Below are 16010 nucleotides of genomic sequence, written 5' to 3' on the forward strand. Positions count from 1 at the left end.
TCTGACTTCATATTCATAGCCAGATTAAAATAGAACTGTTAAAAAAAACTAGCTTTTCCAAGATGGCGGCTACTCCCTATATCCGATCATTCCAACAAATTGACAACCGAACACATTCCATGAAAAAAAATGTGTCACGAGAAAAATACGATTTGGTTTACTAATTTGCCTGAGCTAATTTGTTTTTATCGGATTGAATGAAGAAGTGTAATAGACAAATGGAATGGGTTTAAAGAAGAAAACAGAGTGATGAGAAGAAAACGAAACTACTTTCTAATATTTAAGGAACAACTCTTTCGTTAGGAATGCATGTTATTTCGTAGCGATCGAATTTTTTAACAAAATGCCGAACATGGACAAGGACATCCCCAGTGTTTTTCCAAAACTTCCTGATTCACTAGCAAGTTAAATTCTATCCCAATCAATAACTATTATGCAAAGCTTTCAGGTGAAGACACCCAAATAAATTTGAAGATTGTGTTTTTAGTTTTAAAAATAAAAAAAGAATACATTTATTCTTCGTTTTATTCTTATTTGCTATATTTACCAAAGTAATTTGCATTTCATAAAAATTATACGACTATACATAAATATTTACATTTCTGATAACTAATACTATAATTTTTTTATTTTTATATGTATATAAACATAATGTGATTCTCTTTCTTATCCAAAGACTTTCTTAATCGGAATCATTAAACGCTTTCTTTCTTTTCTTGTACAGTGCACTTTTTGGTTTTAACCATTCTTCCTGCAAATAGAAATAAATGACATGTGTGATCATTAAAAAAAACATACGAAACATAGATTCAATGCTGATTTTAATACTAACCTCACTGGAATCTTCATCACTTGTGTACATTGTCTTAATTGGATCTGAAGTCTTTTTCGCATTGCTTCCTGAATTATTAGATTCTTTTTTATTTGTTGGTGGTTTTCTACCCCTACCACTGCCTCCTCGACGTCCAACAGCTGTAGTGTCTTCTTCTGCGGCTAAGGCAAAAAGGTCACTATATTGTTTCTAAAAGAAAAAAAGAAATATTTATTGTTTCCTGTTCTTTTTTTTTGTATAAGAAAATGAATTTTTATTACTTTTGTGCTATCGCTGCTATGACTAAATGCTGTTTGAAGTGCTCTCTGCATTGTATCATGAACATATAGCCCAGTTCCGGTGCCATGGCGACAACTTCTTCGATAGTGTTCCAAATGGCTTAATATCTTTCAATAAAAACAAAGGCCAATTAATAAAAAAACTCAAAAGAAAAAGAGAAAGAAAATATACTTGGTCCGCAGATGGTGAACTTCCCATTGACTGATTTCCCTTCAATCGCTTTCTTTTATTTGGTGAAGAACTTGGATATTTTGAAGTTAAAAGTCCAGCGATTATTTCCGAAAGTTTTTCCTCTCCTCTTTGGCACCAAAATCTAATCAAAAACCAATCAATGAGTTATTTGTATTTATAATTTACTTAATGTTGATATACCTTAGAGCAGATGTTACAAACGGATCCCCTCTTGTTTTAGTTTCTCTGCTCAGGAGCAGTCTTATCAACTCAACATTTGGATCTTCATTTTTCAATAAAAGAAGCATATAACACAGCGCTTCAGGGTGATTCGCTGACTCGAGTTCTGGCAGTATATCCTTTTAAAATAAATATTTTATAAAAAAAAACTGTACCTTGAAGCTATTAACATACCTGTAAACATTTTAATGGTATGTCATGAGCTTGAACTAATTGCCACAAACATAGTTGTTCGAATGTCTCATATGATAGACTATCTCGTATACAATTTATTAATCCGTCGTGCTTGAATAGAGCCAGTTTTCCTTGTGCAATGTAATACATTAAGTCGCGTATATTTTTTGCATCTACACATCTTAATGTTATTTTGATCATTTCGTTATTGTTCACCACATTGGTTTTGAACTCTCGATATATGTCTGGCAAAATCCACAAAAACATTTGTGTATTTTCATTTTCGAGAGCATTCAGATCACGAACTAAACACTTATCGACTTTTTCTTCTAAGGCATCACAAAGAGTTTTATAAACACATGTTTTGAACTGATAACATTGGTTTGCATTTCGACGTGCTTGAACTTTTGTGTAGACTTTTAGAAAATACAAAAGCAAATAGCCCGTTTCAGGAATTCTTTCGTATATGGAAGCAAGCAACGCACTAAATGGTTTTTTAACCTTTTCTTCTGATTCGTATAAGCTACGAAATACAGTAAATATTGGATAGCTTATACTTTTGGATAGACTTTTTTCGTCGGTTTTGCTGTCTGTGAATATGTTTTCAGGTAGGGTGTCTTTAAGGATAGCTTGTACGTTGGATGTTATATACATTTGTTGTTGTTCATCTATAGCAGATACCGTAAGTGTTCGGAATTGATCGATAAATTCTTCGAGAGTGGATGAGTTTCTTTTATTTAAAAACTGATCAAAGGAGTCACTTATGCTGCTTGGCAGTTCTGTTTTTTCTGCAGTTGGTTTTTCCTTTAAGCGTACCTGAATAATTGAGATAGAAAATAATCATGCGTTAAGGCAAATGCAGTAGATGAATACTTACCTTTGAAAGAGGCAAATCATCATCGTCATCGGTTAGATCTTCACACTTAATACTAATAATTTGTTCATCTTCGTCTTCACTGAATGAGGGTTCCACTTCGGATTCATTTTTTTCGATTACATTTTGAATAGGCGCACTTTCTGGTTGTTCGTCCACCAACATATGAGTTCCATATTCACGCATTTCCATTGAGTCGGTTGCAGTACAAATTTTGTTTTCATCCTGATTATAAATGGGTTCGTCTTTTTTAAGACCCGGTTGATTCATTTGAACTGGAAACAACATTGGACCAACTGGAGCACCACCAGCTGCAGGTGTTGTTGGGCACACAAATTCGCGGAAATTTTCACGAATAAGATTTCTCAAATCTCTATCGAGTTTGGATGATTCAAAAAGTGGTTGCAGATTTGGAATAACCTACAAAAATTGTGAAATGATTTAAAGTGGTTGAGTGAATTCGAATATCACATAAATTAAACTGAAAAAGATTTACAAAAAAGCAAATACAAACAAAATTAATTAGTTCTTGTTCTGCTGGTAATTATTAGATGTACTATCATTAAGGTGAATGCTCCAAAACTTTAAAACTCATCTTTGATATCTATTGCGTTTTATTATAGAACCAGAACTCAGAAGTAGAACTCATGATTACTTAAAGTCTTGTATCTATAAACTATAGTATAGTTTTATAAGCCTATACGTCTGAAGCGCCCCCTGGTTCGCCAAAGTGAACCTAATTGGAGAGATTTGTGGAGGAGTGGAGAATTCAGAATATTGATGTAATGGAGGAATGGGTAATATTAGAAGTATTAATACAAAAATCATATGCAGGGGAAAGTGGCTATCTACATATGTACATATTTCTGTATATAGAAAGGGATGGGTAAACACAAATTAAAATCTTAGATTTTGTGCGAGTATAAAAAAACATAGAAATCTATAGCCTAGAACTAAAAATTTATATTTGTTTTTGCAGTTTTTTATTTATTTGTTTTTTTTTTATTTTATTTCTAAAACATAAACAAATAAGATTTTTAGAAGCTTATACACTTAGGAGCAAAAAAACGGAATCAAATAAATAATATTATCTATATTAAAAACAAAAATTGCCATGGATAAAATATTTTTATTCAAAGTCTCATGGTATAAAGCTTTTATTTTGTACTTTGAATTGTTGGTAAAAACATAAAAATGCATACGATAGTGTTACCGCTATCTGTCAATAAATTGCACCTAATTTTTGTTTTAATGTTAAATTTTCCAGATACTCTCTGTTTCAATTTCAGTCTTTTATTCCAACGATAATATTAGCGTTTTCTGTCAATGAATAGCACTTAATTTTTTTTAAATGTTAAATTTTCCAGATAATTTGTGTTTTAATTTCAGTTTTTTTTTTCCTTACATACTTCATTTATGTTGGATGGATAGAACAAACGAACGGATTTTTGAGTTCTTGGCATTGACTTAAAGCTTTTGTTTCAAACTTTTCAATGGTACCATTAACATTAATGTATGTCGATTACTTCACGACCAATTATCGTTTTTACAGAACGCAAAATTTGATTCCATTTTTTTGCTCCTAAGTGTATTAGTTGTGTTTTATTTTCCTTGTGATCCAGATCAGATCATTGTTTTTATTAGGTGTACAACAAAAGCAGGATTTTGTTTTGTTATTGTTTTGCAAATAAATACAATGATCTGATCTGGATCACGAGGAAAATAAAACAGTTTTATGCGTTTTAAGAGAACGAAAAAAAAAAACGGAAAATACTATTTACGGAAGTACGCCGTGGTGCGATGGTTAGTGTTCGGACCATTGAATTATTACAAATAGAAGTGACACCGCAGATTACTCATGCGACTATAAGAGTACCGGAAGATAGATGAACTACAGGTTTGCGCCTCAACTATCATGTATTTTCGAGTTGAGTCTTAACTAATAATTTTTTTGAACCCTCATAAAAAAATTAATAATTATTATTATACATTTCAAAGAGCTTATATTGATATAAGTTTTCGTATTTTGAAAAGTCATATTAGTCTAGAGAACAAGGACGATGCCTTTAACTCCTACTGGCCTAGGTTCGAATACCGGTAAAATTTGAAATTTTTTTTTTTGCGGAGATTTTTTTTTAGAAATTTAATTAATTTTTATTCTAGTAATTAAAAAAAAAAAAAAAACAATCTCAATTTCCCGTCAGATTCGAACCTGGGCAGGTAAACTTACCAGACATTCACCTTATCCTATAGGCTATCTCCACTTTTAGAAATAGGTAAACTTTTATCTATATGTATAAGCGGTTTAGGATTTGATTTTGGGTTGCTGGATTTGCTTTTGGATTGTTGGATTTGCTTTTGGATTGTTGGATTTGCTTTTTTAATTCAACGCACGATACTAGCGCCGACAATTTTACAGCGGAAGTTTCCCTGGGTGTCCACTTCTATTTGTAATTATTCAATGGTTCGGACTCGACGGTAAATTATAGATCATTTTGGTTATACCTCTACTCACAACGTTTGCTGTTGGCTCTCGATCTAATAAAAAGGATATAATAATTCAGGAAACAATGCGAAAAAGACATCAGGCTCCAATTAAAGGAAATAGGTCTAACAACGATTTTGATTCGTATCGTAGATTAGCTAACGGCCAATTTCTTCACAAAGTCCTAGCGTTAATATCGTTAGCGTTAATACAAGTACTGTCAATTATTAAGTACCAAGTACTAGTCAGGACTCGATACCAGCTCGATCCTCAAAATCAGCTAGAACCTGGTTATTCTACCAATCGTTAGTACTCAAATTGGTACCAAGTGATTACTTCACACAATTACTAAGGTGTAGTACTGTCAAATTGGTCAACAGTTTAGTCTGATGCACGATAATGCATGCTAGAGTGGTTTGAGAATATCTTCAAGATTTTAATAAGCCAGCTTTGGTTTCACCACTCAGAAATCCGGACTTGAATTCAACGGAACATGTCTAAGAAATGTTGAAGATATCCACCTCCAACAAGTTTTCATCAACTGCAAACTGCAGTGAAAGAAGAGTTACAACAAAGACTTCAAAACTTAATTCATGGAGTGAACAGACGACTCCAAGTTTTCATATGCGCTAGAGGAGACAACTATCACTTGCTTCCATTTTTTTTTCTTTTCTTCTTAAATAACAAAAATATTTCAATATCAGTTTTCAGACTTTGAATTCTTAAATTTGGTTCATCTCCATTATGGTTAAATTTGGTTGATAATACTATTGCAGTTTAGCATTGCTATACAGTAAACAAACACAAAAAAAAAACACTAAAGAATGAAGCCATTTAAAATAAGATAAAGGCGTATACCTAAATGCAGAAGAAAAAAGGGTGCGTTTTTTTTTAGTAATTCAATTTAATTTTTGAGTCTCACAGGGTTTTGTTGGTAAGAAGTAATTTTTTGCATAATAATATAAAATTAATTAGAGCCCCATGGCGTGATAGATAGTGCAATGGGTTCTGACAGGGTCAGATACGATAGCTTTTTCACACCGGTCAATCTTTTTTATGTCAAAAAGCACTGCAGATAAGCTTATTTATGTACCTTATCAATATATGACCACGTTAAGCGATTTAAATACAAAATATTTGAATATTTATTTAATCTCCATTATATTTAAAGTCTCCATTAAAAATGTCAAATATGGAATGTCCATTTCAAATATGAAAGGTTGCTTATAAAAATAAATGCTTTTGTTTTGCTGGAATCTCAAAAGTTTCTTATTTGTTCTAAATATTTGGCTCTTCGCAAAATAAAATAAAAATCTAAACACTAATATAACAAGAACACTTTTAAATCATTTTTTGATGCCATAAATTACTCACCTGTTTTTCAAGTATTTTCCTCAATGAATTATATACTCCCGTTCTTATTTGCTCTTCACTTTTGGGGAAAAAATTCTTCATAATACGACACAAAAAGTCCAACAACGTACAACTAACAAACGGATGATTTCTTATTGAATGATACATAACTAAAATACCAGGTTCAATATTCATAATATTATCCTTATTGGGATCGAAGAACAGCCAATCGTAGAACAATGATAATTTCGCATTTGCCAAAGCTATTGGATTAGTACACGAAGATATTAACCATCCAATTATTGCCCATCGTGGGATGATATCCGAACAAAGCATATCGTTTGTTGGATGAATAACATTGATTATAAATCGAATAAGATCCGAACGCAGACTGTGGGACTCTGGTGTGGCAAAATATTTATCTTGAAACCAATCTTGATAACGTTTTTGATTTCCAAATTTAACTGATGACGCTAGAAAATGAAGTTTACGCTCGACTTCAGGCGTAAGTCTACACTGGAGATATCTTCTACTTGTTCGAATCTGTAGCAATTGCCAGATACCGTTAAAAGAAAGTAAGAGTGTTTTTGGATTATACAGTATATCACGCCAAAGTTGTTCAAATTCTGGAATTCGAGCGACATTTTGTAACAATCTGTAATTAAAATTAAATGGTGGCATTTAGACTAGTGGATTAATTTAATTATAAAAATTGAATACATACCTTACAAAATCACGTCCAAGTGGTATAATGTCTTGAAATCTATCTCTTATTAACGCTACCACAAAGGTTATTTCTTTATTCCGCAAGTTGGTGAGCAACGGGCTAGTATGATCTTCAATCAGTCGAACATAACTATAAACTACTGTTCCAACTAAAAACGGATAATTTTCTAGCCAAGGACGAAATTCTATAAAGATGTCAAGAAGTCCTTCGATGAGAGAAATATTTTTCGGTGATACATCTCCTCCACCGGCTTGTCTCATACAATTCCATATGGTATTTTCAACATTTAAAACTCTATTCTTAACTAATTCATGTAGCAACCATATTAATTGCCGCCTGCTAACATCAGTCAGTTTTGTGTATTTATCGGCTACCAGCATTGTTAAGTTAGTTAGAACATAGTTCAATCCATCTCTGGTTATAAGAGTTAGATCACGATATATTTTAGGTGCTGCTTGAGGGTCAGTTAATATTATGTATAAAAATCCGATTGATATTTCTTCATGTTGTTTTTCCTTGCAAGCCTGTTGTGACAACAGGTCGTGCATTTCTTTGTCATTCAAGCCATTTATTTGGTACTGTAATGCTTGATAAGCCCGTTCAAAGCGCTAACATAAAACAAAACAAAAAGGTCAAAATTGTTTATACAGGAACAGTACTAGAAAATTTTATTCTCATCAATTCATATTTAGGTTGTTTTTTGCAATTTAAATTTTATTTTTTATGATATGAAAATACATATGGTTAATAAGTTTTAGTGCCGGTTTGTTCACACTTGATTATCTTTTAATCAAGGATTTTTCTATGGTATAATCCTTGATTAAAAGATAATCGACTGTGAACAAACTGGCCTTTAATCCAAAATAATTAGGAATATTTCATAATTCGGGAGTGCTCTTTTAATTCATCTCAAAAGCTTGATCATTATTATTTTTATTTTTAAATTATTGTTTCCAATAAGAGTTATTTAGAATGAATAAAGGATTTTTAACAGAATGTGTTGAATGTTAATAGTTACATGTTTATCATGCTATTAGAACTAACTCTCATTAAAAAAAAAAAACTTAAAAAAGTAATTCTTGGATTCATCAAACCATTCTCTTCATCAAGCTTTCTTTCAGAGAAAAATTATGTGCAAACAAGAGTTATGAGAAGGTGCTCTATAGGCTGCCATTTCTGCCTACGTCACGTATTATAATCTACACAAAACTAACTGCTTCAATAGTAATGTTCACCGTTCTTAAAGAAAATGTCAACGGGCGATTTCTTCATTCATTTCTTCATTCATTTGTGATAATAAGCGAAATATATTTTAATATTCAAAATCAGAAGAAGGCTCTTGTATTTTAACTAAAATAAAAACGATTTTAAACTTCATTATTGGTTTATTCCTTGCAGAATAGGTATGCATAAATCAAAACTAAAACATCAAAATATTTCACATCCGTACCTAACGACTCGATGTTTTACAACGCTTCCAAAAATTAAATTGATTTTTTTTTTCAGCTCTTCTCAAAGAATATTACAAATTCAATTTTTTTCGATTTTTGCTTTATGAGATAAAAACTGTATTATCTTCCCATAAATATGGTAAAATTGTCTTCTTCGAGCTCAATGCAAAGGGGACTTTTGCTAACAAAGTTTTTGATGAAAGAATGGCATTTCCAAATTCAGACTTTTTCGAGTCAATCCCCATTTCTTCAAAATGCGTCTATTTTTTTTTTGTGCCTTTTTTTTATTTTTGTCAATTTATGGTAAATTTTGAATAGTATAATATTGTATAATTATATTTTTATGTTTTCATATTAGGTAATTTGTATTTCCCGTGAAAAATTCAGTTCTCCACAGATTTTTTAACAGACACACCGAAATTATGACTTGCAACAGAAGATGCATTAATTTCAATGTTAAGTTCCGCCGTTACATGCGCGGTTTGTGCGAGGTGCATCGTATGTGCGAAGTGCACGGTCGGGTGTGGTATGCGGGAAGATTGACAGAGAGAGAGACTAACACGCAAACTGACAGACAGAAGACCCACTTGCGATTTGTATATGAATCTTTAATACTCTTATGGCGACCAAATAGCGCCCGCAAAATAGTAAGCTAAGGCGCAAACTAAAAAATCTGTCAAATTTCAAACAGAAATTAATTTCTTATCTCTTTACTTCCATAATTGAACTCGATCTAAGCGCCCGTGCTATACATTCTATTTAAAAAATTCACTTCGGGACCCACTTTGTTTTGCATTCTATATCATCGTAATATCATTTCGTCGAATTTCTTTAAAAAAAATCGATTAAAAATCGGTTTGTTGTTCAATAAATAATATTTTGCACATTGCTTATGAAAACTAAATAGCCTCAAGATCGCTTTCAAATCGATTTTTTTAAGGAATTCGCCACTAAACGGGGCATGTAGTAACTATCTACAGCAGGCATGTCAAACTTGCGGCCCGCGGGCCGCATGCGGCCCACATCGTATATTTATGCGGCCCAAGCTTAATTTAGGTACAACTTGCATTTTCAATTTTTACATTCAATTTTAGTTTAAAAAAAATAAAATTTAAATGTCTCTAATGAACACGAACAAACCGGGGAATCCAATAAAATTGTTTTGAATTTCTCCATTTCAACACGATGTTCACTGCAGAGATTTTAACTTTTTGCTATTTATGTCACAATGGAGAGTTTCCAGCTTATATGAGTTCTTGATGGGTGAAAAGGTAAACAAACATTTTTTGTATTGAAAACAAGCTTTTTTTTTGCTGTATTTAGTATTGGAGTGCAGTTTGACCAATGGGAAAGCAGTGAAAAAGTTCCATACGATTTGTTTCTTCCTAAGTGAATTTTCGGGAATAAGCTCTGAATTTATTTATTTGTACAAAAGATTTAAGTCGACTTCCAAGCAACCAAAAATTCGATTTGCAGTCGACTTGCAGTCGCTACTTTTTTCTTAAATGAACACCAATGCAAATATTTTCGCTACTTTTTCCCGAAAAATCCATCCTTTTTTAATCTCTTTTTGAGACGGGTTTATAAATATAGAATCAGTACGTAATCATTTGCAAATGGAGCTAATCGAAATCCAGTGTGGCTCCGTTTAAAGATATAAATTCGATGAAGCTGGGATGCCTGAATTTTACAAGTATCTAACAAGCAGATTTGAGAACACTCGAAAATTGGCATATGAAATCATTTGTATGTTTGGAAGCACTTATCGATGCGAGCAGCAGTTTTCTCTTATGAATCGAAATGAGTCACCTGTTAAATCCAGAATAACAGATCTACACCTTGGGTCTGTTTTAAAAGTAATAACTTCTAAAAAATTTTCATCACAAGTAGAGAAGATGGTACAGAAAAGAGATGCCAAGTGTCAGGCAGAAAACATTAATATTACTAGGGTAGATGTACCAATACCCGAACAGTTAACGGAAATTCAAAAGTAAAAAAGCTGCAAAAAATTATTTATTGAAGAAAAAAAGTTAAAATATTTTTTTTACGAAAGGTGTAAGAATACTTTATTATAAAAAAATAAAATTTTGTCAATGAGTACAAAAGTTTTCTTATAAAAAAATAAAAACCGAAGGCATGTCGTTTTCACCAGAAGCCGAACACAAGGTGCCTGATTCCGAACACTAATGTGCCTAATTCCGAACACCATAAATTTTAACAATTTTCTTCTATTATTTAGATAAAAACTCTTTTACAATTAATTTAAATAACAAAAATATGGAACTTTCAAGGTAAACAAAAATGTTCCATACATATATACAGGGTGTCCCACAGTCACCGCCCCAAATGAAAACCATGGATTCCTGAGGTCATTTTAAGTCGAAAAACTTAAGAGGTAATTTTCTCGTTTTCGTCCCGTTTTCGAGTTACCACGGTTTTTATGATTTTTGCTCTCTTGTCCTTTAACTGGCCTTATCTCTGCCAAACAGCGTTTGATTTGAAAGATTTTTTTTACAACCAATCAAGAATTTATTACAGTTTAAGTTTGTCTCAAATTTTTTTTTCTGCGGACTACCGTTTCTCCACAATTTTGCATCAAACACAATTTTCTTCGTTTTTTAAGTTGTTTTTTACACTTTCATATCATTTAAGTAAAAAAAAACACGTTAATGAATATTAATTTTTTGTGCTTTTTATTAAAGCCCAGTGTATTTTCATAAAAAAAAATAAGTTTTATTTCATAAAAAAGGCTACTGAAAGTAATTAAAAAAAAAATAAACAAACTGAGTGAATAAAAAAAAAATAATTTTTAAATACAAAATTAATTTAAATGAATTAAAACTTTTACTGAGCTTCATCTATTTGTTCTTTTCTTAACCACAATAGCGCAGAAAAAGTTTTTAATTCATTTAAATTAATTTTTTATTTAAAAATAATTTTTTTTTTTTATTCACTCAGTTTGTTTATTTTTTTTAATTACTTTCAGTAGCCTGTTTTATGAAATAATATTTATATTTTTTATGAAAATAAACTGGGCTTTAATAAAAAGCACAAAAAATTATTACTCATTAACGTGTTTTTTTGACTTAAATGATATGAAAGTGTAAAAAACAACTTAAAAAACGAAGAAAATTGTGTTTGATGCAAAATTGTGGAGAAACGGTAGTCCGCAGAAAAAAAAGTTTTGAGACAAACTTAAACTGTAATAAATTCTTGATTGGTTGTAAAAAAAATCTTTCAAATCAAACGCTGTTTGGCAGAGATAAGGCCAGTTAAAGGACAAGAGAGCAAAAATCATAAAAACCGTGGTAACTCGAAAACGGGACGAAAACGAGAAAATTACCTCTTAAGTTTTTCGACTTAAAATGACCTCAGGAATCCATGGTTTTCATTTGGGGCGGTGACTGTGGGACACCCTGTATTTATAAACCATATAGGAAACGGGCCTATATCATTTGGTTCTGGCTCTTCAATGGGCTCAGTTTTGTCGGTGCTTCCGATACAAATTTAAGAACGGTTTTTTAAAACGAACTTTTTTTTAAGTTATGGCTATGAATACGTAGCGTTAGATGTGCATTCTAATAACTGGTTGGTAGACATATAAAAGAAAGTTACTATGGATGCATTTTGTATGGTCGACCGCGAAGGGATTAATTCCATATCTGCGCAATGCATTTGTACAAAACCAAAAAGGTCTTTATGTTCTAAAACGTGCACAACAGTCCGCAGAAGTTTGCTTTTGTCACCTAGGAATTTTCCAACGTTCGTTGCCTTTTAAACTGGTCCATTCCCACATTGAAGCTCGACAGTGACTTTTGAGCTCCAACATCTGCCGGCTACATGTGTAGCACGATGTGGGTTGTATTCGGAGAAGAAATGAAGTGCATTTTTTTTATGAAATATGAATAATTATTTATTTTGTTTAAATATTTATAAATTTGTATAAATATTTATTAAAAAAATATTAAATAAATAAAATTTAAAGCAGTTGCCTAGTTCCAAACAGTACTGTTCGGAGAAAGGAAAATCATAAAAATTGGCTTCCTATTTCCGAACAGTTTAAAATAAGAATAAGTATATACAATTAAAAAAAAAAATATTAAAATCAATTACTTATTGTCTAAACTAATGCATAAAATTATAAAATTTAGCCTAAACTTTATTTTTATTCAAAAAAACACTATTTATGTGACCACTCAAACTAATTTTTTTACAAAAAAAATACGATAATTTTACGCATCTGATCCTTCCGACAAACTGAAAGCTATTTGAACAAGAAAATATAGATTTCTGAGCGAGATATCGCAAGGAGTGATCGAATATAGTATATAGATTCTAGTTTAACCGGGTTTTTACTTCTAACGGGACAAAACAGTTTGATTTTACATATTTAAGTGAAAAGTGTTCGGCTACTGGAGCTGTTCGGAAATGGGTACATCTACCCTACATATTGTTCTTGTTCTTTTATAAAAATAAATCTGTTTCGTAAAAATTCTAATGATTTCTTTTTTTTTTGCGGCCCATAGAAATTTAGATCCTGCTATTTTGGCCCGTGAATGCCATTGAGTTTGACAAGCCTGGAGTAAGGTAGGGTAGATGTACCAATACCCGAACAGTTAACTAAAATTCAAAAGTAAAAAAGCTGCAAAAAATTATTTATTGAAGAAAAAAAGTTAAAATATTTTTTTTACGAAAGGTGTAAGAATACTTTATTATAAAAAAATAAAATTTTGTCAATGAGTACAAAAGTTTTCTTATAAAAAAATAAAAACCGAAGGCATGTCGTTTTCACCAGAGGCCGAACACAAGGTGCCTGATTCCGAACACTAATGTGCCTAATTCCGAACACCATAAATTTTAACAATTTTCTTCTATTATTTAGATAAAAACTCTTTTACAATTAATTTAAATAACAAAAATATGGAACTTTCAAGGTAAACAAAAATGTTCCATACATATATATTTATAAACCATATAGGAAACGGGCCTATATCATTTGGTTCTGGCTCTTCAATGGGCTCAGTTTTGTCGGTGCTTCCGATACAAATTTAAGAACGGTTTTTTAAAACGAACTTTTTTTTAAGTTTTCACGTAGTTTAATACGTAGCGTTAGATGTGCATTCTAATAACTGGTTGGTAGACATATAAGAGAAAGTTACTATGGATGCATTTTGAATGGTCGACCGCGAAGGGATTAATTCCATATCTGCGCAATGCATTTGTACAAAACCAAAAAGGTCTTTATTTTCTAAAACGTGCACAACAGTCCGCAGAAGTTTGCTTTTGTCACCTAGGAATTTTCCAACGTTCGTTGCCTTTTAAACTGGTCCATTCCCACATTGAAGCTCGACAGTGACTTTTGAGCTCCAACATCTGACGGCTACATGTGTAGCACGATGTGGGTTGTATTCGGAGAAGAAATGAAGTGCATTTTTTTTATGAAATATGAATAATTATTTATTTTGTTTAAATATTTATAAATTTGTATAAATATTTATTAAATAAATAAAATTTAAAGCAGTTGCCTAGTTCCAAACAGTACTGTTCGGAGAAAGGAAAATCATAAAAATTGGCTTCCTATTTCCGAACAGTTAAACATAAGAATAAGTATATACAATTTTAAAAAAAAAATATTAAAATCAATTACTTATTGTCTAAACTAATGCATAAAATTATAAAATTTAGCCTAAACTTTATTTTGATTCAAAAAAACACTATTTCATGTGACCACTCAAACTAATTTTTTTACAAAAAAAATACGATAATTTTACGCATCTGATCCTTCCGACAAACTGAAAGCTATTTGAACAAGAAAATATAGATTTCTGAGCGAGATATCGCAAGGAGTGATCGAATATAGTATATAGATTCTAGTTTAACCGGGTTTTTACTTCGAACGGGACAAAACAGTTTGATTTTACATATTTAAGTGAAAAGTGTACGGCTACTGGAGCTGTTCGGAAATGGGTACATCTACCCTATAATATTTTTACCAAGCACCATAGAAATACATATTTTATATTATACTAATATCGATTAATATTACATTTTTTGGTTTCGATATCAAACATGTTAGGGAACTCTACTCCTAAAATTAGCTGTTCCTACTTTCTTGTTCAACTTGCAAGCGCATAGTTTTACATGGCTCATAACATCTTGCAACCAAATTTTAGAAAGTTTATCAATATTGCAAATACGATATGAAAAAATATAAAAGGTGCTAACGTTTAAAAGCTCTTTAAGAACAATGAACTTTTGATTAACAAAAATAATCTAATTTTTGGGGCTGATTTGGTACTCTCGTGACCAACAGCAATTACTATCCCAAAACTTATCAATTACTTCTTGCCACTAGATTACCTTTTTATTTAAATGTACCTACTTATAATTTCAACACATATATTTTACAATTTAAGATCATTTTTCGATCTCAATTTTACAGAGAAATAAACTTTTCCTAGGAATATATTTTCGGATATTTTAACAAACTGCGAATGAACTCACAAAAATGGAATAATCAAATTTGTATACTAAATAATGGAATTTTAGATAATCAATATAAAACTAGACCGGATCAAAAAAAAAAGGTAAAATAAACTTTTTAACTTGTTGGACAATTAAAAACTAACATGCAACTTTTCAAATTATCCAATTCTATAAAAAAAACTTACTGCATTAAAAACAGAAGAAATAAGCAAAAAAAAAGTTGATACAAGTTTATTTTTAGAAAACATACAAAATCTTATTAAAGCTTACCTCTTCGAATTCATCTCTGAAATCTACGCTAGTGCACATAAACAATTTAGAAGTCAACTTTAGGGGCTCCATTGCCATTATGCTTTCATGATACAGATGGTAGCCAGGGTATTAAAAATATGTTTTGTGATGTTTGTTAACTTTTATGTAATTTCTAAATAAGAATGAATTAAAGGTGGTTTATTTAATTATTCTTTTAAATGGTGCATTTGGATATAGAACGTGTAATATTAATCGCATTCATAGGCAAAATAATATAAAATTATAAGAAACCTGTCAAATCTCATTGAAAAATTTATAAATGAAGAGAAAGAGCATTCCATAAGTATTCCAATGCACTTCCAGAAATTAAATTGGAAATTTTGAATAGGATTCTAGGGAATTTTTTATTTTGATTTGGGAATTTGGGGGATTTTAGGCTGTAGGTCGATTGCGTTCAAAAATATAATTCCGATTTCGAATATAAGACCAATTATGCCGTTGTTTAAAGCAAAGTACACAGCTGTGTTTAAAACAAACAAAGGGATTTTTTTCCGAAAAAAATATTTTCAATTCACCACAGCTGTAAACCAAAATCGAAAAAAATGTATACTCACCACTTTTTTTTTCGCAAAATGCAAAATAATGTGCATCCCATGTTTTTTTACCACTTATTTTTTTTTATCAAA

General features: G+C 31.2%; 1 protein-coding gene across 1 annotated transcript; it reads right to left on the reverse strand.

Annotated features, from left to right (window-relative positions):
* Window positions 1-527: 527 nt before the first annotated feature.
* On the reverse strand, window positions 528-15640 carry LOC129921338 (integrator complex subunit 3 homolog). The gene is made up of 10 exons (XM_056003138.1): window positions 15343-15640; window positions 7133-7743; window positions 6430-7063; window positions 2574-2990; window positions 1697-2512; window positions 1484-1641; window positions 1283-1424; window positions 1093-1218; window positions 833-1021; window positions 528-751 (listed from the first exon to the last, which is right to left on the reverse strand). The coding sequence occupies exons 1-10, from the start codon at window positions 15418-15420 to the stop codon at window positions 683-685; spliced, it is 3240 nt and encodes a 1079-aa protein (XP_055859113.1). The 5' UTR covers window positions 15421-15640; the 3' UTR covers window positions 528-682.
* Window positions 15641-16010: the final 370 nt, after the last annotated feature.

Source organism: Episyrphus balteatus, chromosome 1 (genome assembly GCF_945859705.1).
Source record: "Episyrphus balteatus chromosome 1, idEpiBalt1.1, whole genome shotgun sequence".
Taxonomy (NCBI): Eukaryota; Metazoa; Arthropoda; class Insecta; order Diptera; family Syrphidae; genus Episyrphus; species Episyrphus balteatus.

Bases quoted from the DNA above. Each gene is read 5' to 3' on its own strand.
- LOC129921338 (XM_056003138.1), bottom strand. From the start codon at position 15,420: ATGGCAATGGAGCCCCTAAAGTTGACTTCTAAATTGTTTATGTGCACT. The intron at 7,064-7,132 runs GTATGTATTCAA...TTTTAATTACAG, and splicing joins CTTGGACGTGATTTTGTAAG to ATTGTTACAAAATGTCGCTC. The intron at 2,991-6,429 runs GTGAGTAATTTA...CAATTTTTGTAG, and splicing joins GGAAAATACTTGAAAAACAG to GTTATTCCAAATCTGCAACC.